The 26046-nt window shown below is 55.0% G+C and overlaps 3 protein-coding genes and 1 long non-coding RNA gene across 8 annotated transcripts; 2 read left to right on the top strand and 2 right to left on the bottom strand.

The window, feature by feature from the left end:
• Positions 1-19: 19 nt before the first annotated feature.
• FOSL1 (FOS like 1, AP-1 transcription factor subunit) lies at positions 20-5911 on the bottom strand. 3 transcript variants are annotated; one of them, XM_082629163.1, is made up of 4 exons: positions 5607-5905; positions 3563-3760; positions 1536-1643; positions 20-1089 (listed from the first exon to the last, which is right to left on the bottom strand). In XM_082629163.1, exons 1-4 carry the CDS (start codon positions 5694-5696, stop codon positions 670-672), a joined length of 816 nt encoding a protein of 271 aa, XP_082485289.1. In that variant the 5' UTR covers positions 5697-5905; the 3' UTR covers positions 20-669. The 3 variants fall into 3 exon arrangements, with proteins under 3 accessions (XP_082485289.1, XP_082485290.1, XP_082485291.1); XM_082629164.1 differs by lacking the exon at positions 5607-5905 and adding an exon at positions 4473-4792; XM_082629165.1 differs by having other exon boundaries at positions 696-1089; positions 1526-1638; positions 5607-5911.
• On the top strand, positions 5181-7138 carry LOC309808651. The gene is made up of 3 exons (XR_014294770.1): positions 5181-5297; positions 6703-6804; positions 7054-7138. It is a non-coding gene; the product is annotated as an uncharacterized lncRNA (long non-coding RNA).
• Positions 7139-17241: 10103 nt separating this feature from the next.
• Positions 17242-25185, top strand: DRAP1 (DR1 associated protein 1). Of its 2 annotated transcripts, XM_082629162.1 has the most exons (9): positions 17242-17344; positions 18174-18261; positions 22186-22237; positions 23405-23477; positions 23587-23680; positions 23973-24092; positions 24213-24306; positions 24526-24614; positions 24967-25185. In XM_082629162.1, exons 4-9 carry the CDS (start codon positions 23423-23425, stop codon positions 25070-25072), a joined length of 558 nt encoding a protein of 185 aa, XP_082485288.1. In that variant the 5' UTR covers positions 17242-17344; positions 18174-18261; positions 22186-22237; positions 23405-23422; the 3' UTR covers positions 25073-25185. The 2 variants fall into 2 exon arrangements, with proteins under 2 accessions (XP_082485288.1, XP_082485287.1); XM_082629161.1 differs by lacking the exons at positions 17242-17344; positions 18174-18261; positions 22186-22237 and adding an exon at positions 22999-23160.
• LOC309808647 (UPF0696 protein C11orf68 homolog) lies at positions 20542-22797 on the bottom strand. 2 transcript variants are annotated; one of them, XM_082629159.1, is made up of 2 exons: positions 22608-22797; positions 20542-21936 (listed from the first exon to the last, which is right to left on the bottom strand). In XM_082629159.1, the coding sequence occupies exons 1-2, from the start codon at positions 22727-22729 to the stop codon at positions 21180-21182; spliced, it is 879 nt and encodes a 292-aa protein (XP_082485285.1). In that variant the 5' UTR covers positions 22730-22797; the 3' UTR covers positions 20542-21179. The 2 variants fall into 2 exon arrangements, with proteins under 2 accessions (XP_082485285.1, XP_082485286.1); XM_082629160.1 differs by lacking the exon at positions 22608-22797 and adding an exon at positions 22221-22601.
• Positions 25186-26046: the final 861 nt, after the last annotated feature.

Below are 26046 nucleotides of genomic sequence, written 5' to 3'. Positions count from 1 at the left end.
GGGTCCAATGAGAGCAGGCTAGAGCTGCAAGCCTTTTATTCCATTTTGGCAGGTTTGTATAAAAATACTCTCTTTAGGAAAATAAATAGCAGCTGCCCACGCTGTGGAGGCTTGGAGCTAAAGTCTTCTCAGAGCTGGGGGCTGCAGGTCAGCTCATCACAGACACCTCTGGCACCCTCCTGGGCTGTTCCATTTAGGAGGGGCTGGCAGAGTGTCCTGGTTCAATAACCTGGTGCTGCTGACAGTGGGGCTGGGTGAGTTAGTGTTCTCGGCGTGTAGAGCATCACCTCCTGTCGAGTAGGATTGGGTGAATCACAGGAAGAGGGTGACGATGACTAGAGGGGTGATCTGCAGGGGTTTAGGGCTCCAGAGGACCTCTGAGAATCTACAAAGTCCCTTGGGAGCTGCCCGGAATTTTCTCCAACAGGAACCACTTTGTCTCTGACTTAGTGCAAATTGTGCTAGAGAGGCCAGCTCTAGAGAAACAGTGGGCAGCTTTGGTAGCCCCAAGCTGGCACTACCGGGAAGCAAAATATGCCCAGTCTCATCTGGATGGATGGAGAAGAATCTGCTGGGGTTGGACATGAGATATGGTCCAGGCCAGCTGGACCAATGGGCAGGGAAATATTGGTGAGGGTGGCACCCGCAGGGAGTGGGGGCTGGAGTGCCTCATAAGGCCAGGAGGGTTGGGGAGCCAAGGGGGTCAGAAGAGGGGTCCCCACTGCTGCTGCTACTCCTGCGGTGGGCTGAGGCACAGGGCTCCGGTGTGCTGGGGTAGGTGAAGACCAGACTGGGGGTGAAAGGAGTCAGGGAGGGTGTGGTCATGAGCGTGGGAGTGTGCAATGCTTCGGGTTCAAGCACAGGCCCTGGGGAAAGGGAGATACAAGGCACAGAGCGGGAGGGGGCTGGTGGGCTGCTGGCGCCACTGGTACCGCCTGTGCCGCTGGTTTCGCTCTCCTTGGCCCCTTCCGGGATTTTGCAGATGGGGCGGTGGGCTTCCAGCACCAGCTCCAGGCGCTCCTTCTGTTTCTGCAGCTCCTCAATCTCTCGCTGCAGCCCGGATTTCTCGTCCTCCAGTTTGTCGGTCTCCTGTGGACGATCAGGAGAGGAGTCAAGAGGATGAGGGCTGAATACCGCGGAGCCTCCCGCTGTGGTAGTGATTGGGAGGTTGGGGCGCGGAAAGTGGGTGGTGGTGGCGAGGGGGCGGGGGGGAGTGGGGAGTCTCCAGCAAGTCTGGACTACAACTCCCATGAGTCGATGGGAGAAAATGGGCACGACTCCCATCAGGCTCGGGGGCATCTTCGAAGGACATTGTCGGTCCCAGCTTCAGCTCTTCTCTGTTCAGAGTGAGACGCGCTGCAATTAATTTTTAATCACATTTTCCTCGTCGGAGTGCGCCTCCGACAGGGAGCCGGGGGGGGCGGGGACTTCATATACCGGCGCCCCCTGCGGCCCCGCGGGCTCTTGGGAACTGGGGGCCTTCTGAGGTTGGGTGGGCCGGGACCTGGGCACCCTGCGCACTCGCCGGTGCTCACCGCCTGCAGAAAGTCGGTCAGTTCTTTCCTCCGGTTCCTGCACTTGGCCGCTGCTAGCTTGTTCCTCTCGCGCCTCACTCGACGGCGTTCCTCCTCCTCGGGGCTGATCTGGGGAGGGTAGAGAGAGCAGTGAGGTGGACTCTGTGTTGCTGGCCCAGTGGTAGGAGCCTGGCCGAGGGCATGGCAGCGCAGGGGCGCCCTCAGCCTGCGTTTTGGGACCTCCGCACCCCGACCGGTTCCCCGCTTTAGTAAGCTTGGATGAGTCACATTTCCTCCTCGCACCCAGCTTTTGCCTCCTATGATTCCTCTCGGAATGCCCTTCCCGTCCTTCTACAAACCTTAACCCTCCTCCTCTCCCAGGACTCAGCTAAGATCCCCCACCCGACCCCGGCCGTTCCTGGAAGCTTTCTTTCATTCCGCAGCTATAAGTGGCCTTTCCTCCCCTGAGCCTCTGGGACCAGGCCAAGACCCTCATTCTTTTCAGTCTCTTGATAACCAAGTCTCCTCTTCCCCAGGGGCTGTAAGCACCAAGAGGGGCTAATGAGAGCTGCTAAGTAGTTGTTCATCGGGAATCTACTATGTGCCAGCTAAGAGCTTTACACAGATTCCTGTTTTCTTTTAATCATTTAAATTTTATTTTATTTATTTTTTTATACAGCAGGTTCTTATTAGTTATGTATTTTATACATGTTAGTGTATATATGTCAATCCCAGTCTCCCAACTCATCCCACCCCACATGCCCCCCACCCCGCCACTTTCCCCCCTTGGTGTCCATATGTTTGTTCTCTACATCTGTTTATACAGATTCTTAACCCAACTTTTCGTGTAAGGAACTGAAACCCAGAGAAGACGAATAACTTGTTTGTGGTTCCAGAGCAGAAATTAAAATCCACTCACTCTACTTAACATTGAGAAAGAGGCCAGCTGATGGAGACCACCTCCCCCGAAGGGACCCCACTCACAGCTCACAGCCTCAGTCTAGGAATACCCAGGATCATGGCTGAAGGAAGTCCAGGAGCCTGCCTCTGGGGCTTACACCATGGTCCCCTTCCAGTTGGTCACAGAAGCCAGCCATTCTGTTTCTGGGGAAGTCACCCCTGGCCGATCGCACATCTTTCTTAGGATCCTGACGTCCTCCCCATCCTCTACGCTGCTGTCAGAGCAAGCTCCTTAATGTGCAGACCTCACGCACTATAGTCTCAGATACCAAAATGCCCCAGGGAGAGGAAAGCGGAACCACTCCCTAAAGACCCTCTAGCTCTTATTCATTTATTTTGGCACGGACTTTATTAGCAGTGTGCTGCTAAGAACCCTGGTTTGGGAGGTAAGAGTTCCCAGCTCTCTAAGCTTCAAGCCTTCTCTTAACCTCCTGGTGAGACAGTGTGGATTAGTGGTTACGATCTGACTTTAGAATTGGACAGACCTGTCTCATTACTCACTACTCGTGTGAACTTGGGCAAGTGACTACCTCTCTGTGCCTTCCTTTCCTTGGCTGTAAAATGGGGAATACCAGAGTTCATTCCCAAGAGGGTTTTCGTGAGGATTAAATGAGATAGAGAAACACAGCCTTAGAGAGTAGCTGAAGGGAACCCTCCTCTTTCTGTTCTCTTCCCAGTAACGTAGACAGCATAAGACCGCCCTCTCCATGCCTGTCAGCAGCTGGAGACCCTCTACTGTCCACACAACTGTCCACACATACACCTTACATGTTCTCACTGCTACCTTCGTTCCTGCCCCTGCCATCCCCTCTTCCTGGAATGTCTTTTCTTTCATCTTTCTCTCTATTCAAATCCTACCCATCCTTCTAGGCTTGCAGGAAGCCTTCCTTGATCCAGAAGTGACTGCTTTGCCCTCTGGGTCTCCCCAGGGTATCTCATCACTTTCTGTCTTGGCCAGTAGTCACCAGTGGGTCTGTTCTCCCCGTGCCCCTTCTAAGCCTGCGTTCTCCTTATGGGCAAGAGCTTATGCTCTGCACCTCAGCACCCCTGTGGCCACAAGATCCCGTGCAAACGCCACTGCTTCTTACCTGTTCACAGGGCCGGCGACGCAGTGCTGGAGTTGGGCCCAGGGCCCGGATGACTCCTGGCCGGGGCTGTGGGGGACTGTACTGGGGGTAGGCCAGAGGCCTGGGGTGGCTGCTGGGTCCCAGGAAGTGAGGCTGAACCATCCACTGCAGCTCCTGGCTGCCACTCACAGTGTTGATGCTTGACATGAGGTGCCACTTCTGAGGGATAAGACATGGAGGGCCAGGGATAAGGTCTCTGTGGATTGAGGGGCTTCCAGTAATAAAGTGTGAATTCCAGGTGCTGTCCCAACCACTTTATAAATACTGACTCATGTAATTTGCACAACAGTATCTTCATTTTCCGACAGGAAAACAGTTGTCCCTAGACACACAGCCAATAAGTGGGAAGTGGGGTTTGGACCCAGGCAGCCAGGCTCTTCTTACCCACTTTTGCACCCTGCCTGAGTCCCATCTACATAAAGAGGATAATGACAGCCCCTAACTTCGAGGGTGGCTGTGAGAATCAGGTGAGAGAATGTGTGTGTGACACAGCCTGGTAACTGGCAGGTGCCCAACACACAGGGGCCATGGTGGGCAAGAGCCACTGCTCTGGGTTCAAGCTAGCCCAGTTCTAATCTTAGCTCAGCCATTTACTGGCTGTCAGGGTGAATTATTTAACTTCAATGTGCCTCCGTTTCCTTGTTTTGAATATTGTCATAGGTGAGGATTACAGCATTTCACTGATGCTAACGAGTTCCCTTCAGTAGCTCTGAAATCATAGTTGAATTGGCAACTTTAAAAAAAAATTAGTGGCACAAAATAATGGTGGGTTTTAAAATCAGTGGGGTCTTGGATTCTGTGAGGTAAAGTAAATGAGGTGGAAACTGCCCATCACAATGCAAGGCTGCACAGTATGCGCTCCAGGTATTACCTGTCATGATACTTTCAGCCAGAAACGTGAGGAATGGGTTGAGATGGGGGCTCAGTGTTCCGGAGGAGAACTGGGTTCAAGCCCAGGCAAGTCTGGACAGCAGTGTCCCCGGCTCAGCGCTGCGGGCTCAGTGACCCAGTGACCCCAGTTCCGGGCCGAGGTGCCGCCGGCGGCATCTCCCGCTCCCGAGGTTGTCCGGACCCGGGACGCTCCGGGCCAGGAAGGGAGGGGCGCTCCGGGTGAGTCAGCCACCGTGACTCGGCCGCCGTGACTCGGCGGAACGGACGCCGCTCCTTCCCTCCCCTAGCGACACGTGCTCACGGGCCCTCGACAGGAAATGGGCACCTGCAGCCTCCCGGGTCCCCCCCAACCCTCAGCGGGCGCCGTTTGGTGCCGAGAGTCGGGGGCGCGGGAGTTGCCGCTGCAGGACCTCGCGCACTTCCGGCACCTCGCGGTTTCCACCGGCCCCAACCCGTAAAAGGGTCAAAGGCCAGTCTCCCGGGGCCCACCAGGCTCCACCGCGCCGAGATGGGGATGAGGACTTGGCGACGGGGTGGGGAGGGACAAACAAACGGTCAGGCACACGGATGCTCACAGACAGACTGCCGAGGATTCGCAGTCTGTCGGGGCTAGCCTGGCGGTGGATCCCGTGCGTAGGGACGTCTCGGCGGCCGCGGCTCAGACTCCGGACCTCGGAAAGTGAGTCCGAGATGGATCAGACCCTCTCTGATCCTGTCGGGGCTAGGACTAATCCCGGACTAAGGGGTCCCCTTCCGACGCAGATGGGACAAAGAAATTAGCGGTAAACAGGAAGAAGGAAAGAAGGTAACGGAGACGGAGGGACAGATAGACAGCAGACAGAGACGGGAAGGGGTACGAGCGCGAGAGGGGATGTTCGCAGATGTTTGCTCCGCCCGCCGCGCCCGTTCCGCTGGGGTGTGGGGGAGAAAGTGCCCTTAGACAGCGGAGAATGGGCAGAATCCTCTGCCACTGCTCCGAGACCCATTCCCTGCTCCTTGTTCCCGGTCCCAGTCCCCGAGTGTGCGGGAGCGGCCCGCACAGTCCCAGGCTCTGTCCACCTGGGGATCCCAGGCTCTGTCCACATGGGGATCCCAGGCGTCGGGTTCCTCTCACCTGCTGGCCTGTCGCCGGGGGCTGCGCCGGGCCGCCGTACGCACCGCCGGTCCCGGAGCTCGGCCCGGGTTCCCCGTAGTCTCGGAACATGCCCTGGGCTGGCTGCTTTGTGGGGTCCGCGTCGGCGGCTTCGGTTCTGACTCACTCGCTCCTAGCGGAGTCTTTTCTTTTTATGAATGAGAAGTCCTCGGGCTGAACCACTTCCACTGGGGGTGGGAACGGAGAGCGGGCGTATCGCAGCGGCTCTGGACAACTCTGGGCTCCACCTCTCCAGACGCACTGCCTTTTGTCACTCCGCCCTGAACTTTTCATCGCTTCCTACGGTCCAGTAGCCGACTTTTGCTGGGCAAAAGGGGAGGACTTGGCGGCCCCCAGAGACAGCGGCGGGTCCGCCCCCTCTGACGTAGCTGCCCATACATGGTGCAATTTCCTCGCCGCGCCCAGGTGGAGCGAAGGATTCCCCCGCGGACAGACACACCTGAGAGCAGCCGGGCGCCCCGCCCCACCCAGCCCCGCCCAGGCCCCAAGCGCAGACCTAGACCCCCGCCGCCAGACTCCAGAGCCTCTCACTGCTTGGTCTGGCTTCAGTGTTTGCATCCGTAAAATGGGACGAAATAATCACATAGCGAGCTTGCTACGCGTGGGAAGTTGGAATGAAGAATGTGAAAGGGGTCTGGAAACTGTAAATCGGATTATAAATGTGATTGATGTAATTATTATCATCATCATCATTTACTGCCAGGGCAGTGCTACTGCCATTATTTCATGCCAGGAATCGTGCTACTACCAGCCAAGTCATGGCGTGAGGCCCATTCACTGGCACTGTTTTAGGGTTCAGGTATACTAAAAAGTGAATAAATGACAAACCAGGGCTACCAAAATGGTGTATATTTTAAATGCTTACAATGACATGTTAATGCGTTGAACTACCCACAAATACAATGCAATGTAATTGCACTACTCTCAGGATAATTTCAGGAGCTATAACAAATTTTAATTCAGAGCCCCTATAAGCAGTGAGAGCTTGTGGTGGGACACAGTTGTCCTGTGCTCTGATAAACGCCATCTTCTTTAAATACTATAACTGCTCTTCCAGGTCTGCGTAGTCACCACCCTTGTTTGGGGATTATGTCAAAGGTCTGTGTGAATGTGAGTCCAGGACCAAATGTCAACAACCGAAGACCGACAACCATGGGAGGTAGGTGTCGTTATCATCCCCATTTTACAGATGGGGAAACTGAGGCTGAGAGATGTTGAAATGAGGTGCCTAAGATCACTAAGCCAGTGGCTGAAGCAGGTTGCCAAATCAGGGCTGTGGGAGCTCCAAGCCCGGGCTCAGACAAAAGTTTTCAAAGCCCTCACAGGCAGACATATTTTCACACATGCACAATATCAGTGCTGAGAGAACCACCCCGAAACTCCTTCTTTGCCTCTTCCCATTCTACAGATGAGGAAACTGAGGCCTGGAGAGAACAAGGAGCTGCCAGTGTCACACAACTACAGAGAGAGAGAGAGCTGGGCTCTCCTGCTTTCCACTGGTACCTCCTTTTTAAATTTTTATTTATTTATTTATTTATTTTTGGCTGTGTTGGGTCTTTGTTACTGTGCGCGGGCTTTCTCTAGTTGTGGTGAGTGGGGGCTACTCTTCGTTGCAGTGTGCGGGCTTCTCGTTGTCGTGACTTCTCTTGTTGCAGAGCACGGGCTCTAGGCGCACAGGCTTCAGTAGTTGTGGCATGTGGGCTCAGTAGTTGTGGCTGGAGGGCTCTAGAGTTCAGGCTCAGTAGTTGTGGCGCACGGGCTTAGTTGCTCTGCGGCATGTGGGATCTTCCTGGGCCAGGGCTCGAACCTGTGTCTCTTGCATTGGCAGGCAGATTCTTAACCACTGTGCCACCAGGGAGGCCCTCCACTGGTACCTCCTTTTGATCAGCTCCAGTTTTGTCCTCAGGGAAGAAAGATTTCAGGAAGGTGGGGACCTGGGCTGCCTTCCTTGGGGACTGATGTCAGGGTCAGTGGACACATTTAGGACTTAGAGCCAGCCAAGAGGCCAGCTTGGCCCTGGGCTTCCAGTCTCAGTACTACCATTTTCTGTCTCTGTTACCCTGGGCGGGTCACCTTCCTTCTGAGTCCCACTCCCAATGGAAATAATTGAGCCTCCCGCTGACCTCATGGGGTTGCTGTGGGATCAGATGACATCACAAATGTGAAAGTGCTTTGTCGGCTGTAAAGTCATGTGCGCTCAGAAGGTGGCTACCAGCCTGGTGCCTATCCCTTGCCCTTATTCTACTCAATGCTTGTCATTCTCTAAAAAGAAAAGGAACCAACAGCAGTTTACCAGAATGAGAAATATATGGGTGGGTGTGTGTGCACGTGTGTGTGCGCGCGCGTGTGCGCGTGCGTGCATGCACGCGTGTGTGCGCGCACGTGTGTGTGTGCACGTGTGTGCATGAGAGAGAGAGAGAGAGATTTTTTGAGGCAGTGTGATTCGTGGAAAAGAACAGATATGCTGGAATCAGACAAGCCTGAGTTCTGAATTCGAATTCTGGTTAGGCTGCTCGCCAGCTGTGTGCTCTGGATGAGGCATACAATCTCTCAGAGCCTCATCTGTAAAATGAAGACATAATGATAACTATATAGTGATAACGTCTCAGCGTTGTCAGAGAATAGATATAAAATAATGTCACATGCTTCATACAGCATATAGTAAAAATTTGACAAATAGCAAAAATAATTCCGTGTTCATAAAAAGCCCCAGGGCTGGGAGTTTTGGGGGCTCTGATCACATGCTAAGGTATTCATGTGCATGCATACACACTAACTGATATCTGAATTCCTTGGCTAAGTCCAAGCAGGACAGGTCAGAGTGACACAGGCAGCCAGGTTGTGGCACATGCGAGGCCTAACACAGGTCAGCCTTGACTGCATTCGTCTGCCGGCCCCAGAAACACCACCCTGCCCCCACTCCCCAAGCAGCCTGGGACAGTGACTGAGCAGGGGCTCAGGTTTCGTGTGTGTGTGTGTGTGTGTGTGTGTGTGTGTGATTACATGACTCTGAAAGTCCCTTCCTGCTCTAACCGTCAGTGGAGCCACAAGGAGGTCCTTTCAGAGGCAGCACATTCCAAGCTCCTCAGTCACTAACGCCCGCCTCGTGGCTGCAGTAACGTTCCTGGCCCCTGACCTCACCAGCTCCCACCCAGGGAGGCCTGGCGAGAATCCCAGGGGGCCACAGTGGTTTCAGGAGTCTGGGGGCTGGGAGGTCTGAAAGACCCAGGCATTGTCCCTTGGCAGCTGTGTGAGCCCGGCTCAATCACTTTCCCTCTCTGAGCCCCTGACAATCCCCACCTCCTGGGGCTGCAATGAGGCAAAAGGAGGTGGTGGATGAGTGTGCCTTGCGCCCAGTAGGTTCTGTCAATGCTCCCAGGGCATTGTAGGTGATGTTTATGTTTTCCAGTTTCCGTTCACTTTCTACATTGAAGTTTATTTAGTTTTAAAATTGAGGTGAAATTCATATAACATACAATTAGCCATTTTAAATTAATGTTTTTTTAAAGTCTTTTAATTAATTAATTAATTAATTTTTATTTTTGGCTGCACTGGGTCTTCCTTCCTGCACATGGGCTTTCCCTAGTTATGGCGAGCTGGGGCTATTCTTCGTTGCAGTATGCATACTTTTCATTGCGGTGGCTTCTCTTGTTGCGGAGCACGGACTCTAGGCCCACGGGCTTCAGTAGTTGTGGCACGCGGGCTCTAGAGTGCAGGCTCAGTATTTGTGGTGCACGGGCTTAGTTGCTCCGCAGCATGTGGGGTCTTCCCGGACCACGGACCGAACCCGTGTCCCTGCACTGGGAGGCAGATTCTTAATTACTGCGCCAACAGGGAAGTCCCTTCCTAGCCATTTTAAAGTGTACACTTCAATGGGAGTTTGTGCATTCACGATGTTGTGCAACCGCCACTTCTCTCTAGTTTCAAAACTTTTAAATTATCCCAGAAAAACACTCCATATCCATTAACTAATGACTCCCAATTAGCCTGTCCTCCCACCCCCTGGTATCCACTAATCTGCTTTCTGTTTCTACAGATTTGCCTCATATGGACACTTCATATAAATGGAAAATTTATTGTACAATTTGTGACCTTTTGTGTCTTGTTTCTTTCACTTAGCATAATGTTTTCCAGGCTGATCAGTGTTGTAGCAAGTAGCAACACCTCATTCCTTTTTATGGCTGAATAATATTCAATTGTATGGCTATACCACAAGTTATTTATTCATCAGTTGATGGACGTTGGGTTGTTTCTACTTTTTGGCTATTATGAATAATGCTTCTGTGGACATTGTGTACAAGCTTTTGTGTGAACATGTGTTTCCATTTATCTTGGGCATATACCTAACAGTGGAATTGCTGGGTCATATGGTAACTCTCTGTGTAATCTTGTGAGGAACTGCCAGACTGTTTTACACAGTGGTTGTACCCTTTTACATTCCTACCTGCAGTGCCTAAGGGTTCTAATTTCTCTACATCCTTGCCAACACTTATTATTTTCTGTTTTGTTTTTTTTTTTTTTTGCGGTATGCGGGCCTCTCACTGTTGTGGCCTCTCCCGTTGCGGAGCACAGGCTCCGGACGCGCAGGCCCAGCAGCCATGGCTCACGGGCCCAGCCGCTCCGCGGCATGTGGGATCCTCCCAGACCGGGGCACGAACCCGCGTCCCCTGCATCGGCAGGCAGACTCTCAACCACTGTGCCACCAGGGAAACCCTTATCTTCTGTTTTTAAAATACATCCTAGAGGGTGTGAAGTGATTGTGTCTCTTTTTTTTTTTGGAATTTTATTTTATTTATTTTTTTATACAGCAGGTTCTTATTAGTTATCCATTTTATACATATTAGTGTACATATGTCAATCCCAATCTCCCGGTTCATCACACACACCCCCGCCCCCCTGCTGCTTTCCCCCCTCAGTGTCCATACGTTTGTTCTCTATTCATTGTGTCTTGATTTGCATTTCCATAATAACCAATCATGTTCCTTAATGACCAATGAACATCTTTTCATATGCTTGTTGGCCATTTGTATATATTTTTTGGACAAATGTGTATTTAAGTCCTTTGCCCATTTTTAATTAGGTTGTTTTCTTTTTGTTGTTGCTGAATTATATGAGTTCTTTATATATTCTGGCTACCAAACGCTTATCAGATATATGATTTGCAAATGTTTTCTAACATTCTGTAGGTTGTCTTTTCACATTCTTCATAAAGTCCTTTAATGCCAAAAGTTTTTATAATTTTTTTGAAGTTCAGTTCATCTATTTTTCCTTCTGTTGCTCATGCTCCCAGGGTCCAGTTGAAGAATCCATTGCCAAATTTGAGGTCATGAACATTCACCCCTATGTTTTCTTCTAATAGTTTTATAATGTTGATTCTTATATTTAGGTTGTTGATGAAATTGAAGTTTAACATACCTACAGTAAAGTGCATTCATCCAACATGTTCAGGTCAGTGATTTTTTACATGTATGTAAACGCATGTAGCTATCACCCTGATCAAGGTGTAGGGTATTTCCAAAAGCCCAGAACCTCTCTCCTCCCACTTACCATCCCCCATCTATAGGTAACCACTATTCTGACTTCTAGAGTCATAGATCAGTTTTGCCTGTTCTTGAACTTCATGTAAATGGAAACATACAGCATGTACTCTCTTGGGTCTGGTTTCTTTTTTTTTTTTTTTTGGCCACACCATGCGGAATGTGGGATTCTGGTTCCCTGACCAGGGATCGAACCTGCGCCCCCTGCATTGGAAGCATGGAGCCTTAACCACTAGACCACCAGGGAAGTCCAGGGTCTGGCTTCTTTTACACAGCATGTCTGAGGGATTCGTCTACATTGTTGGGTAAAGCAGTAGCTTGGTCTTTCCCATTACTGGGTAGCATTTCATTGCACAAATATCCCATAATCACTCTCTACATTCTTCTGATGATGATATGGGGGTTCTCCAAGTTTGGGGCTCTTCTGAATAAGGCTGCTGTGAACTTTTTTTTTTTTTGGCTGTGCTGCGCGTGACTTGCAGGATCTTAGTTCCCCAAGCAGGGATCGAACCCGTGCCTCCTGCAGTGGAAGCACAGAGTCCTGACCACTGGACTGCCAGGGAATTCCCTTATGAGCATTCTTGATATGTCCTTTGGTGGCCAATTGCACTCACTTCTCTTGGATATGTGCCCGGGATGGATTTGTGGGTCATAGGGTACCTATAAATTTGGCTTTGATTCTCTCCAACAGTTCTCCAACCCACCAGCAGTGGGTCAGAATTCCAGTCTCCCCACATCTGGAGGTGACATTTCAGTTCACTTCAACAAAAAGATTTCTTTCCCTTGGTCCTAGTCCCCTCCCATCTGTTCTGGACACTCTCCACAGCCTCCAGCTTGCTCCCTCCCCTTCACTTCCCACAAGCAGCCTGAGGAATTTTTAAAATCCTGACAATGTTCACAGAAGAATCTTTTACAATTCTGACCATTTCACCCTCAGACTTGGACCCTTCTGAGCCACCACAGCAAGCTTCAAATTGCTACACAGGAGGGTCTGAGGTCTGGGAAGGGGTGGGGTCAGGATGCTTGATACACTCTGTGTTCTTTTAGGTTGTCTGTTGATTGGGAGACTTGGAGGGCCAAAAGGGTCACACAGGTGGCTCACACTCATGTAGCTCTTATGAACCAAGCACTGTTCAAAGTAATTCATTAATCCTCACAACAACCCTGTAGAGACAGATAATAATATTATACCCATTTTACAGATTAGGGAATGGAGGCATAGAGAAATTAATCAGCTTGCTGAAAGCCACACAGCAAGGAAATTGTGGAGCCAGGATTTGAACCTAAGCAGTCAGTCTCCAGAGCCTGAGCTCCTCACTGCCTTACTGGTCTGTCCTTTGAAAACAGCCAGAATCCTTAACGTGGCATCCCAGGCCCTTCCAGGTGTGGGCCACCTGCCCAGGCTCCTCCCTCAGCAGCACCCACTTACTCTCTCTGCTCCAGGCTTACTACTGGGCCAAGCTTCTCACCTTTGCACAGGCTATTCTCTCTGCCCACAATGCCGTCCCTCATCGCCTTGCCTGGGTAACTCTCATCTTGCAGGTCTCAGTTTCCCCATCACTTCCTCAGGAGGCCTTCCATGAGTCCATGAGTCCTTTATTTATTTATTTATTTATTTATTGGCTGCATTGGGTTTTAGTTGCGGCACGTGGGCTCTTTCTTTGTGGCATGCGGGCTCTTCTTTGTGACATGCGGGCTTCTCTCTAGTTGTTGCGTGCAGGCTCAGTAGTTGCAACACTTGGGCTTAGTTGCCCCACGGCCTGTGGCATCTTAGTCCCCCGACCAGGGACTGAACCCGCGTCCCTTGAATTGGAAGTTTGATTCTTAACCACTGGACCACCAGGGAAGTCCTCACGAGTCCTTTTTTTAAAAATTTTTATATATTTATTTATTTTTGGCTGCATTGGGTCTTCGTTGCTGCACGCGGGATTTCTCTAGTTGCGATGAGCGGGGGCTACTCTTCATTGTGGTGCGCGGGCTTCTCATTGTGGAGCACGGGGTCTCGGTGCACGGACTTCAGTAGCTGTGGCTCACGGGCTGCAGAGTGCAGGCTCAGTAGTTGTGGCGCACGGGCTCAGCTGCTCCGCGGCATGTGGGATCTTCCTGGACCAGGGCTTGAACCCGTGTCCCCTGCATTGGCAGGCAGATGCTTAACCACTGCGCAACCAGGTAAGTCCCATGAGTCCTTAACCTAGGTTAAATCTCTCATGTAATAGAGTCCCATAGCACTATGCAGGCTATTACATTTTTTTTTAACCTGCTCAGAATAATTTTTAAAGATTTTCTGTTTGGGGGAGACAAACACAAAACACTATATATATATAGTGCATGTAAGAGAAAAAATTATTTTAAAACATGATTTTTATTTTTTACTTTGCCTTATGTTTTTAAATATTTCATTGCATTTGTTTTTCAACTAGGTAATACATTTACATGCTTCAAGATCCAGAAGCTGCACAAGGGTATACAGTGAAAAGCCTCCCTCTCTATTGTATGCAGTCTCTTGCCTATCTTTTTACCCAGAAGTTAGCCTGCTCTATACCCTGTTTTGCTCCTTGCTTTTTTGTTTTCTTATATCTTGGAAATCCTTCCACTGAGTATATGTAGACCTGCCCCATCAAACAAAAATCTACTTCGTTGAGGTATATTTTACATTCAGTAAAATTTACATTTTAAAAAATGTGCTGGTCTTATGTTTGACCATTTGTATTCACTCATGTAAGCACATTCCAGTCAAGATATAGAATATTTCCATCCACCAGAAAATTTTCTCCTGGCCCTTTGCAGTCAATCCTCCCTACCCCAGAAAGTCACTTATCTCGGTTCTATCACCATATATCAGTTTTGTCTCTTCTAGATTTTCACATCAGTGGAATCATACAGTGTGTGCTCTTTTGTGTCTCGTTTCCGTTTCTCACCATTATGTCTGTGAGATTCATCCAGGTTGTGGGTAGCAGTAGTTCACTTCTTTTGTTTTCTGAGTCTGGTCCCACTGCATGATGGACAAGTTTATCCATTCTCCTGAATTAACAGAGTTAAAGTTGAATGGAACCAGCAGTCAGGGAGGTAGGGAGGTAGACTTGGTCCTGGCCCCAAGGTGTTTACAGCCCAAAAAAGTGATCAGCTGCTGAGGAAAACATCTCTGGTGGAAGGTAGAGAGTGCTGGGGCCAGGAGCTGGAGAGCGCCAGGGGAATTACAGGAGCGCCCACGAAGGAAGGATGCAGGTTTCCTGGCTAAAGAGTATCTGAAGATGGGGGAGATATTTCTGGATTTGGAGTCAGTAGGCTTTACAAAGGCCCGGGGGTTGGGGGAGGAGAGGCCTGGCTCCCTGTTGTCCAGGGCACGTGGTAGAATGTGTATTGGGACCATGATGGGAAGGGTGGTCTGAGTGAGGCCTAAGCCAGGGCCCGTAGTCCCGTGTGAGGGGCTTGACTTGGGCTGGGGGACAAGAGGACCCCTGAGTGCTGTTTGAACGTGGAAGGGACCTATGCTCACTTTCCTGAGGCTGGAGTCTGGGGAGGAGGGGGCTGGAGTCCCTTATGGGAAGGTCTTCTGGCCCGTGGGGTTGGAGGGAGCCATTTGGTGGGGCCCGGGCTGAGGAAGGGGGTGGGATGACAAGGGGCTGGGCTGCTGCTTCCAGGGCCTAGGTATCACCCTCCTCATTCCCCAGATGCCACTGAGCACTGGTCCCTCTGCTGTCCTTTGAGCCTCATGCCACCCTGCTGTGAAGGCAGTCCTGTCCCCATGATGCAGAGGAGCACATGAGGCTCCAGAGAGGGAAAGGAGCTGGGCTAAAGGGTTACAGGGAGTCGGGGCGGGGGCAGACCTCTCCACCCCAGGGCACTGGGGAGAGTGTTAACTACATGGTCCCAGCTCTGGCTGCACCTCTGATTTGTTATGGGACCTCAGGCCAGTCTTTTTCCCTCTGGGAGCCTCAGTTTTCCCTTCTTGCAGATCAGTGGTTTACATACAGTGATCCCTAAAACCAGAGGTTTCAGCAGAGGTGCGCTGGGGGAAGGGGCAGGGCAGACCGGGCCGTTATCCCTCTTCCAACCAGCGCGGCTCAGGGAGGCAGGCGGGATAACAACGTGAGCCCTGGAATTGGATGGCCTGGGTTTGGGTCCTGGCTGTGGGACCTGGGTCATTCTCTTCTTTCTGCTTGTTTCCTCACTTGTAAGAAGATCATAATGATTGTACACGCTCTTCAGGGGATTATTGGGGCCGTACATGAGGTAAGGTGTGGATGGCACTTAGCACGGGACTGGTACAGTCAGTGATCAATACACGTTAGTGAGGGTTTTCTTGCTGTTATGTTTCGTGCCATGTGGACCATTTCCTCTGAATGCAGGCCATCGAGGGCTCTGCTGTTGGTGCCCCTGATGGCGCTCTGCCCGCTCAGCCTGGCCTCTTATTTCTTTTCTTTTTTTTTTTTTTTTTGCGGTACGCGGGCCTCTCACTGTTGTGGCCTCTCCCTTTGCGGAGCACAGGCTCCGGACGCGCAGGTTCAGCGGCCATGGGTCACGGGCCCAGCCGCTCCGTGGCATGTGGGATCTTCCCGGACCGGGGCACAAACCTGTGTCCCCTGCATCGGCAGGTGGACTCTCAACCACTGCGCCACCAGGGAAGCCCTGGCCTCTTATTTCTTAGAGTAGCTGCTGTTCCCTGCAAACCCAGGCCCAGGGAAGTTGGGGACTGTCACTCAGTTCTGGAGGCCTCACCCTCCCAGACCTGAGGCTTCCCGCCACCTCCAGGCTCCAGGCTCCGGGTGCCAGCTCTGGCTGTGGGCTGGGGCGGGGATGAAAGGCTGGCGGGCCTGTGCTGGGCTAATAAACTGCCCCACCCTCGCTGGGAGGACCTCTGGGCACCCGTGTAAACTGAGTCATGGGGGGCAAGGGGGTGAGTCATCCGCTTGTGAGTGGGAGCCAGATGGGCAGAGGTTGTCTGCGTGGGGCCCTGGGCTACACTCCACGGAGCCACACCCTCAGCTCCCCTCGAGTAGCCAGCGGGCCCCTGGCCCAGGGCAGGGGGCGCAGGGCCGGCCTGCTGAGGGGCAGCGGCCTGGAGGCTGGACTCTCGGTGTGCACGTGTGTGCCTGTGTGTGCGGGCATGAGTGTGTGTGGTGTCAGGGCCGGGGGCAGGCAGACAGGAAAGGGAGGCTCTGACGTGGGGATGGGGGGCGGGGAAAGGATTGGGCTTTGGAAAGGAGTCAAAACCCTCCAGAGGAAGATTTTGGCGGGAACGCCTCGCTGCCCTCTCCTGCCCTCTGCGGGTTTGGCTGATTTTTTTCTGCAGGAGCCAGCTTTCTCCCTTTAGCCTTGGAGGAGCCAGGGTCCCGTGGGTGACCTGCCTGTCCTCTAGGGTTCCCAGGGGCCTGAGTTGGGACGTGAGGATAAAGCGTCCCCAGAGACCACTTCAGACTTCACCCCAGGGAGGTCTCTGGCCCCTGGGGCCAGAGGTGCTCAGGGAGGGGGGGAGCACCCTGCCGCAGGGGTGTTCACAAGCGTTCGGGAGTTGTGGAGAGCCTCCGGAGCATTTCCAGCCTTGACCGTGGCTGTTACTTACCCTCTTTCTGCTCAGTTTACTCCTCAGGAAAACGAGGGCTGTGAGGACCAAAAGGGGTGAATGCGTACAAACTGCTTAGAGTAGTGTCTGGAACAGAGCAGGTCTGCATGTGTGTGTTTGTTCTTGCTGAGCCTCAGTTTTCTCATCTGAAAAATGGGTAAGGGGGGAATGCCTGAGGTGCCCCTTGTCCGGCCGCCGCTCTGGTTCCAGTCTCTGCCTCTATTCCCTAGGAAGCTGCCCCGATGCCCTGCCACCCTGCCCAACTCTGTCCCTCTGTCCAGCCTGGGGGGTTTTCAAGCCCTACTGGGAGGCCAGTAATCAAGGAAAGGTGGGTTTCTGGGCTAGGTGCCCTCAGGTTACTCCTCAGCACCTGGGGGATGCGCGTCAGAGAAACGGGGAGTTTCCCTCCTCAGATGAATCAGCTGTGTGACCCAAGCCTGGTCTCTGCCAGGGCCCCTCCCAGTGGGCGGGAGTGGGGCGCAGTTGCCCTGCTGGGAAAATCCCCCAAACCTCGCCAAAGCTCTGGCTGAAGCTTTCTCCCGACTCAGCTGTTTCCTGTCCTCCCCGATTCAGCCCCTAGCCCCAGCCGGAATCAGGAGGTGGGTAGAGATTCTCCCCACTCACGGGCTAGCCCCTCTGGAGCCCCCTGCCTGGGGGCTGGGGGTTCGCGGTGCATGTGAGCGGGAGTGGGTGCCGTGCGGGTGACCTCCTTTTCCTGGCTCAGTCATCCCTCTGTGGTTTGATAAAAGGGAGCAGGGCACAGGGGCTTGTCCACGTTTACCAGCCTGGCCCACCCCGGGTCAGGGCTGCTCCCCGATGCCTGTATGGGAACGGGCCAGCCAAACAGGACACAATCCCCTGCCAGCCTGATTGGGTGTGTCTTGGGAGTTCTTGCCCTGGCAGGGGAGCAGTCCCCACTGTAGGCCCGGGAGATCCTTCCTGCTTAGTAGGCTTAGTCTCTCTACTCTCTGGGCCTCAGTTTCTCCAACAGTAAAATGGGAATCTTAGTCTTGGCCCAGCCTCTCTCTCAGGTGGTTCTGAGGGCCGAACCTGTGTGCTTTACAGATCAGATCCTAAGTCCTTGCTGGATCTCAATTATCTCAGCAGCCCCCCTCCCCACAGCACTTTCATATAGTGGGGGCTCAACAGTGCACTGGGTGCTGTGGAGCTGAATGACCGGGATTCAAATATTGAACTCTGTAACCTTGAACCAATGACTGAACCTCTCTGAGTCTCAGTTTCCTGTTCTGCAAAATGGCAATAATAATAGAGCTGGGTGAGGCTTAGATAACGTAGGTACACACTTAGCTCAGTGCCTTGCTCTTGTTATGAATGGAATGAGGAAACTGAGGCCCAGAGACAGAGGGCAACTTTCATTCAGTCACTCATTTATTCAATCATGTTTATTTGGCACTTATGCTAAGCCAGGTCCTATACTGGATGCTGAGGACACGCTGGGGGATAAAGCGCAGCCACTGTCCTTGAGGGGCCTCAGATGCACAGATGAGAGCCACAGGTGCGTGTGCGTTACGGGAGCCTGGGGTGAGCATGGATGGGGGGAGGGGGGACCTCTGAGAGGATGACACCTGAGCATGTGCATCTGAGATCTGGAGTCAGCCAGGGAAGCGGGTGAGGGTCAGGTATACCAGGCGGAGGCAAGAGCATGAGAATAGGCACAAAAGTGAGGAGGCCAGCGGGTGTGCAGGAAAAACACAGGCAGCTCATGGTTCTGGACCCAGAAGCAGTGAAGCAGGGAGTGGAGGAGATGAGGCTGCAGGCAGTGGCAGGGGATGGACTTGAGTCACTCATTCATTCATTCAATAATTTATGAAGGGCTTCCCTGGTGCCGCAGTGGTTGAGAGTCCGCCTGCCGATGCAGGGGACGCGGGTTCGTGCCCCGGTCCGGGAAGATCCCACATGCCGCGGAGCGGCTGGGCCCGTGAGCCATGGCCGCTGAGCCTGCGCGTCCGGAGCCTGTGCTCCGCAAAGGGAGAGGCCACAACAGTGAGAAGCCCGCGTACCGCAAAAAAGAAGAAAAAAAAAATTTATGAAAAGGTTGCTCTGGCCACACACTGTGCTAGGCCCTCTGGGGACAGGGCTGAGATTTAGGCACTGTTCCTGCCTTCACTGAGCATAGTCTGGGCACGTGGCTTAGGGGCCAGCAGCGGGAGAGAGACATTAATCCAGTGGTTACATAAGTAACCCCTCAATCCTCGCTGCAAGGCAGGTGTTCAAGCAGAAAGAAGAGCCTGAGGCCCAGGGCTGCGTGCCAGGGGTGAAGAGAGAGCCAGTTGGCTCTGGCAGGGTGAGCACGGGCAGAAAGGGGCACCTGAGGGAAGCTGGGGCAGCTGGGGGCGGGGGCTAGGCCATAACGGGCTCAGGAGAGTGGACTCTAAGTTGCAGGCTGTGGGGAGCCACAGAAGGGCTTTGAGTAGCAGATGGAACAGGCTGCTCTGCAGGACAGCTGGCAGTCGGGGGAGGGAGGGGGAATGGGGCAGAAGAGGCAAGTTGCAATGTTTTGGGAGAGAGAGTGAAGAAGGGGCTAAAGCAGGGCCATGACAATGGAGGACAGGCGCTAAGTGTGTGAAATGCCTACTTATGGAAGAACCACCAGGTGGTGTTGACACAACTTGGGCATCTTCGTGGGACACACAAGGGCCTGGCCAGGATCCTCCCACGCCTTGGCCCCATTCGGATAAGTGCAAGGCACTGATAGTCTGAGGGGCACCAGGCTTTGACCTGGAGACCATCCAACCCTGGGAACTTCCGAAGGCTGGGCCGAAGGGGACTCAGCCTTGGGTGTGGAGGAGGCTGGGGAGGGGGCTGAGCCAGCATCTTATGACTCACCTACTTCCACCCAGTCAGCCTGGTGGCATCTCCGCTCCCCTGCTCCAAATTCCAATTTGATGAGGCTGCTGGAGGCTGAGTCAGCTCCGGCACGGCACGAGAGCAGCGTCCCAAGGGGCTCCCTGCCAGGAGGCCCCAACCAAGCCCAGGGCCAGGGCCGGGGCCGGGGGCTATGGAGCCAAGCTCCCAGAAGCTATAGCAGCCTCAGCTGAGCGTTATGGCCCAGGGAGGTCATGTTGAGTGAATGTGCCTGCTGGGTTGCAAAGAGCTAACTGCAGGTGAGGCCAGGGACGCCACTCTGCCTGAGGAGAACTGGGGTGCAAGTCTTAACTCTGCCCAACTCACTGCATGACCCTGAGGGATCTCTCTCCCCTCTTGGCCTCAATTTTCTTGACCACAAATTGGGCCCAAACCTTCTCCTGTTAGGTTGCGAGAATTAAATAATCCACATGGAAGTGATGTGCAAACAGTCCGGTGGCCTCTGTGATGGTCAGGGCGGTGGGAGAGATGAGTAGAAACGGGAGGACTTCCAAGGCTCCCTGAGGTTGTGCAGGTTGTTCACTGCACAAGGATATCCAGCCTAGGCAGCTGAAACCCAACCCATCCTCTGTTCACCAGACCATGTGCCCTGGCCTGGAACTGCCAGGACCAAGGAGGTACCTTTCTCTAGTGGGCACAAATATACCCTCTGAGCTAGCAGAAGCCCCTCAGACTTTGCTGGGCCAAATCTTTGAATTTATGAGAAGTCACTGAGAAACTGATTCTGATTCTTGGGATGGAGGGGAAACAGTGCCGGCTTTGCAGAGGCTCTCAGAGAGGTTCCCAGCCTTGGCTGTGAGGCATATCTTACTACTGGAGGCAGCTGGGGGGGCCTAGTCAGAGCAGAGGGGCAGTCTCTCCTGGCCCTGCCTCTCTCCAGCAACCAAAGCAGGTAACCACCAACACAGTGTTTTCAAAAACACTCAAGACACAGACCCAAGATGGGTTTTATTGAAATGCCAGGAGCAGGCATGTGACAAGGTAGCCAAGGAAAGGAGGAAGGTGGTGTGGGCTATGAGATGGCAGGGAGGGGCAGGCCCCCTATCCATGGCCCTGGCAGCCCCTGTCTCTGCCAGGGGCTGAGTGGAACAATCACCCACCCACCCCCAACAAAATGGCATGCTCAGGCCTGCAGGGCCTCTGCCCCCTGGATTGCGAAGGCCCCAAGGAGAGGGACTGGAAGCACTAGGTTTTCTCTCCTGTGAGGGAGGAAGAGGAGGGTGCAGGAGGAGGGGGAGGTACAGCCAGGAAGGCTCTCCTGCTGGTGTCCACGCCCAGCCTGTGGTCCTGGATGACCAAGGGGCGCAGCAGCGAAGAGAGAGGCTGAGGGTCTGGCACTCAGGGAGCCAGAGCCTCCAGCCAGTGGGGACTTGAGTCAGCCCTGAACACAGGACAGAAGTTCAAAGGGTTCGTAGCAGGCAGTTCCCGAGTGACCCAGTCCTCAGAGCTGGGGATGCTCAGCCTCCTTGGGACAAGGAGGGGGAAGACAGACGGGAGGATCCATCCCTAGCAGGGGCGGCAGAGGGTGGTCTCCCCCATTTGGCCCCACTAGGTCAGTTCCACATTGTTGGCACGGTCCAGCACACGGGAACCACGGGCACTGCCCCCCAGCTGGAAACGGCTCTCATAGAGAGTGGGGCAGAGGTGCCAGCGGTTGGCCCGGTAGATGCCCAGGTAGGTGTAGACGTCAGGTTTGTAGGTGAGCAGACACTTAATGCCTGCTGCACGGATGGCTGCATCTGCTTCCAGTACACCCAAGCGGTCCGTGAAGTCGTCTGTATAAACACAGATGACCTGCCGCCCACCCTCCTTGGCCCGTGGGCTCACCTTGGCCACCTGAAGCCGGCCCTCGACCACGGCTCGAGCAATGCCAGCCCAGGCGTGGTCCAGCTTGAAGCCAGGTGCCAGGTGTATCAGCCATTTGCCAGAGAGCACCTGGTGGGTGATGGCCAGCTGGCGCAGGGTACCTGGCGTGATGGGCCGCCCGCTGGTCTGCAGAGCCTCCCAGGCTGCCTGCAGGCCCTGCACATCACCCGAGTTGGGGATGTAGCCCTGCCCGTATGCTGCAATCCAGCCCACGGGCTCAGAGTTGGGCGAGCCAGGGTCCCCGTAGCGGGTAACTTGGGATGGTGGGTACTTGGCTAACCAGGCATCCAGCTCTGTGGCAGGTGTGGTGCGGGCGTCAAACACCAGCCAGGGGTCCATGTCAGCTGCCATGGCCTCTGCAGCTAGGTGCTCAGCAGTGAAGCCATCTTCACGACCACCTGGAGAGTCCTCGTCCTCCAGCTCCTCACCTGGCTCCATCCTGCCGTAGGGAACTGAGTTAGGGCAGGTCCAGGACAGACCCAACTTGCTGGGCCCTAGTGGGTGCCAGACACTGAATTAACTGTGTGGCCTTGGGCAAAACTTAATGTCGCTGTGCCTCAGTTGCCTCATCTTTACAATGGATAACAACTGTTCCTGTCTCAAACAGCTGTAGAGAATTAAATGCCTGAAGTGGAACAAAAGCTGTGTAGATGTTGTTAATGTTATTACCACTCTCCCTGACCTACAGACGAGGAAACCGAAACTCAGAGAGACGGGACTCACCCAAGGTCACACGTGCAGTGAGTGACAGCGCCGAAATGTGAATTCAGGCGTGGGAACCTCCCGGCCCTGCCAGAGGATGGCAACTTTCCTGGGCGCCGGGAGTTAATGGAGGGAGGCAAAGCACACGTTCGCGCAGCACCGCGGCAGGCCCCATGGCGCCAGGCCTCCGGGCGGGCGTTATCCAGCCCATTTAACGACGAGGACACTGAGGCCAGAGACGGCAGTGACCGATCCGAGGCCAACGGGGCGGTGTCCGGACTCGAACCCACGGTCGATAGAGCCTGCAGGAGGGCCAGCCTCCCGCCCCGCCACGCCCGCCGCCATTAGCGCCCACGGCCCTAGCTGCGCCCCCGCCCCGCCCTAACCCCTCCCGCCGCCCGGGGTCACCTCCGGCCTTCGCTGCGCTCGGCGCCGGCCCAGCCCCGGGCCCGGCTCCGCTCCTCCCGGGGCTCTGCGCCGCCGCCGCCGCGCCCCGCCCCCGCCACGGCTGCCGCCGCCGCCGCCGCCATCTTAGCACCCCGCCGCTTCAACAACAACTTTATAGACAGGCGCAGCACAAGGCGGGGCCGGGGAAGGGGCGGGGCAGTCGGGGGCGGGGCCGTGGGGGAACGCGAGGAGGGGCGGGCCTGCGGGGGGCGGGGCTAATGTTCGCTCTTCTGGGAGTGGCGGTCGCGTCCGCGACAGACGCGCACCGCCTGGGAGGCTTTAAGGCGAGGGCGCTCCGGCCCTGCGGGCGGTGTCCTGACCGGCGGCGCTAGGACCCTGTGGGCAGCGGCGGGGGCGGAGCGGGCGGCACCAGGACCCGGGGGAACCGCGGCGGGCGGGCGACGAGCAGGCCCGGGGGCCGGGAGGCTGCGGGCGGCGGCGCTGGGCCCGGCGCGGCGAGAGAGGCCCCGAGATGCCGAGCAAGAAGAAGAAGTACAACGCGCGGTTCCCGCCGGTGAGCACGTGGCCAGGGCCCGGAGGAGCGGGCCGGGCTCTCGGGAGGCTCCGGCCCAGGCCCGGCTAGGGAGGCGGGCGCATCGCGATGTTCGGGGGCCCGGACGCCCCGCCCCCTTCCGTGCCCTCTCAGCGTCGGTGCCCCCCGCCCCCTTTCTCCTGGGATGCTCCCTTTCTCTGCCCCCACTTAAGCACCCTTTCCGGGACGGAGGCGACGGGGTCCGAGCTCTCTACCCCCTCCCCAGGCACGGATCAAGAAGATCATGCAGACGGATGAAGAAATTGGGAAGGTGGCGGCGGCTGTGCCTGTCATCATCTGTATCCTGTCGGGGGCTGGTCGGGTTGAGGGAGGTGGGGGAGGCCGGCAGCCCGGGGTCGCTTTGTGTGGGCTGGGACACCACCCGGCGTTCTCCTTGACCCCCCTGAGCTCGGGCTCTCGAGCTTTTCCTGGAGTCACTGTTGAAGAAGGCCTGCCAAGTGACCCAGTCCCGAAACGCCAAGACCATGACCACGTCCCACCTGTGAGTGACTCTGATCTGGGAGGGCCCGGTTGGGGTCCTCTTCCAGAAGATCACACGCTTAGGGGAGGCTGTGCCCTGATAGTGCGGGAGGTAGGGGGTGCTGGGAGATCAGCAAGGCCTCAAAGACTAGTGGGTTTGAACTTGGGAGGAGGGTTGAGTGTTCTAGCAACGGGGGGGATGGTTCGGATTGAAATTTTCCAGGCTCCATTCCCCTGACATCCAGAGAGCCCCTTGCTGAGGGCGCAGACGGCTGTGCCCCACCTGAGTGCCATCCCCTCCCCACCTCTTCCAGGAAGCAGTGCATTGAGCTGGAGCAGCAGTTTGACTTCTTGAAGGACCTGGTGGCATCTGTGCCTGACATGCAGGGGGAAGGGGAAGACAACCACATGGATGGGGACAAGGGTCCCCGCAGGTGGGGAGCCAGGGTCCAGGGTCCAGGTGGGGAAGGCCAAGGCCCCTGGGGTTGGGGGTGGCTGGGGGGTGGCAAAGGAGGGGAGAGACCTCTGGGCAGATGCACTATACCTTCCTGAAGGGGCCGGAAGCCAGGCAGCAGCAACCGGAAGAATGGTGGGATGGGAAGCAAGGGCAAGGACAAGAAGCTGTCGGGCACGGACTCAGAGCAGGAGGTGAGTGAGGCCCCAGCCCTCTGTCCTGCCCCGCAGGGCAGGCAGGGCAGCCTTGCATCCGGCCAGGCCAAGCTGGCTGGAGGCCTGGTCCCAACCTCACCTTTTCGTTTTGGTTTGTTTGCTTGTAAATTGGGGCTACGGAGGTCCATCTCCTATTTCTGCTTTCCAGTGATGAGCCCATGCCTTTCTGGTCATCTCTCATTCCTGCCTTGTTCCCAGGATGAGTCTGAGGATACAGATACTGATGGCGAAGAGGAGACACCACAGGCCCCACCCCAGGCCAGCCACCCCCCTGTCCACTTTCAGAGGTAAGCAGTTCAGTGGCTCCAAGAGAGGGCCAGCCGACCCCAAGGCTGACTTGTCTCTCCTGGCCTCCCTGGCCACTTGGTTCTGTTGGTTGTAGCAGATTTCAGGGATCGGAGGGGAGGAACTGATGAGGACTTAAAGGCTGAATACTGTGCTCTCAGAAAGTCCCCTCCGCCTGGGTGGGGCTGTGTGACCTGCCCTGGATCCTTCCCCTCTCTGGGCTTGGCTCCCTGTTGGTACAGAGGGCGATGGGCTCCAGGGCTGCCTGTGTGGAGGACCGGGTGGGGCTGAGGGGGCAGGAATCTGCACCAGAGAGTGTGGCCTGATCTTCCTTTCCTGCTTTCTGCCCTGCAGCCCCCAGACACCCTTCATGCCCTTCACCTCGACTCTGCCTCTACCCCCAGCACCCCCAGGCCCCTCGGCACCTGACGCAGAGGATGAAGAGGATTATGACTCCTAGCACCCTCTGCCCCCCAGGCCCCACCCCCTTTTAGTTGGTTTTAGTTGCTCTGGGGGGAAGAGAGAAGTTAGAGCTGTTCTTAAATTTATTAATAAAACAACAATAAAAGGGAACACCAGTGTCTGTCCCAGCTTGTGTCCAGCGCTTTGTGGCCTCCTTCCCGTCCATCCACCTCCTTCCCCATGCTGAGCTGGGGCCAGGAGCCGTGGTGGGCTGGGCAGCAGCTGACTGAAGGGAGGGGCCGGAGGCCACGGTTCTGCCAGAGCAGGACCGGGGGCTGATGGAAGGAAGGCGGATAAGAGCGGCGGAGGGCCTGAGTCAGCTGGTGCCGGTCATGCTGGGAGACAACCTGTCTCATTGTGCTGTGTGACCCTGGGCAGGTTTCTGCTCTTCTGTGAGTGGCCTCTTCTTGTCTGTCTAATGGAGACCATTCTGCTCACTCTGGGCTGCTGCAAAGGGACAGGCGGGACAGGAAACGGCAACAGTCTTGAACACGAGAGCTTGGGCCAGTTGCCTTGCAGGGCGTGTGGGGAGGGGCAGTGGGAGCAGATGTACGTGGGGTTGTGGTGGCCTTGAAGGGTGGCTTGTGAGCGAGCAGGCTGTGACCTTGAGCAGACCCTGGAGCTACGGGCATGAGGCAGATGTGTGTCTCCAGGGAGCAGTGGCTTGGTGAGGCGGGCGGGAGGCGTGGTGTGCTGTCGGGAATCCTGGACGCTGATGACTGACTGCATCGGGGAGGGGATCCTCAAGGACTCTCAGGTTTCTTTGGGTGGGGCTGGGGGAGCATAGGAAGAAGAGGGTTAGCAAGATCTCGAGTTTGGCTGTGACGGGTTTGGGGTGCCTGTGAGGCCACTGAGGAGAGGTGAGGAGAGGCTTGGAGTGGGCACTTGGACGTAGGGGACTAAAGACAGGTGTGTGAACCTTGAGAGTCAGGGAGAGGGGAGGGCTGGGGCAGACCACCAAAGGAGACTGAA

This window comes from Mesoplodon mirus (assembly GCF_964341445.2).
Source record: "Mesoplodon mirus genome assembly, chromosome: 7".
Lineage (NCBI taxonomy): Eukaryota > Metazoa > Chordata > Mammalia > Artiodactyla > Ziphiidae > Mesoplodon > Mesoplodon mirus.
This window is presented reverse-complemented; position numbering and strand designations above follow the sequence as displayed.

Excerpts from the sequence above, each read along its gene's own strand:
- FOSL1 (XM_082629163.1), bottom strand. The coding sequence starts at position 5,696 with ATGTTCCGAGACTACGGGGAACCCGGGCCGAGCTCCGGGACCGGCGGT. Across the intron at positions 3,761-5,606 it reads CCCCGGCGACAGGCCAGCAG|AAGTGGCACCTCATGTCAAG; the intron begins GTGAGAGGAACC and ends CTTATCCCTCAG. Across the intron at positions 1,090-1,535 it reads TGACCGACTTTCTGCAGGCG|GAGACCGACAAACTGGAGGA; the intron begins GTGAGCACCGGC and ends GATCGTCCACAG.
- LOC309808647 (XM_082629159.1), bottom strand. The coding sequence starts at position 22,729 with ATGGCGGCGGCGGCGGCGGCAGCCGTGGCGGGGGCGGGGCGCGGCGGC. Across the intron at positions 21,937-22,607 it reads GAGCGCAGCGAAGGCCGGAG|GATGGAGCCAGGTGAGGAGC; the intron begins GTGACCCCGGGC and ends TCCCTACGGCAG.
- DRAP1 (XM_082629161.1), top strand. The coding sequence starts at position 23,119 with ATGCCGAGCAAGAAGAAGAAGTACAACGCGCGGTTCCCGCCG. Across the intron at positions 23,478-23,586 it reads GGCTGTGCCTGTCATCATCT|CTCGGGCTCTCGAGCTTTTC; the intron begins GTATCCTGTCGG and ends GACCCCCCTGAG. Across the intron at positions 24,615-24,966 it reads CCCCCTGTCCACTTTCAGAG|CCCCCAGACACCCTTCATGC; the intron begins GTAAGCAGTTCA and ends TCTGCCCTGCAG.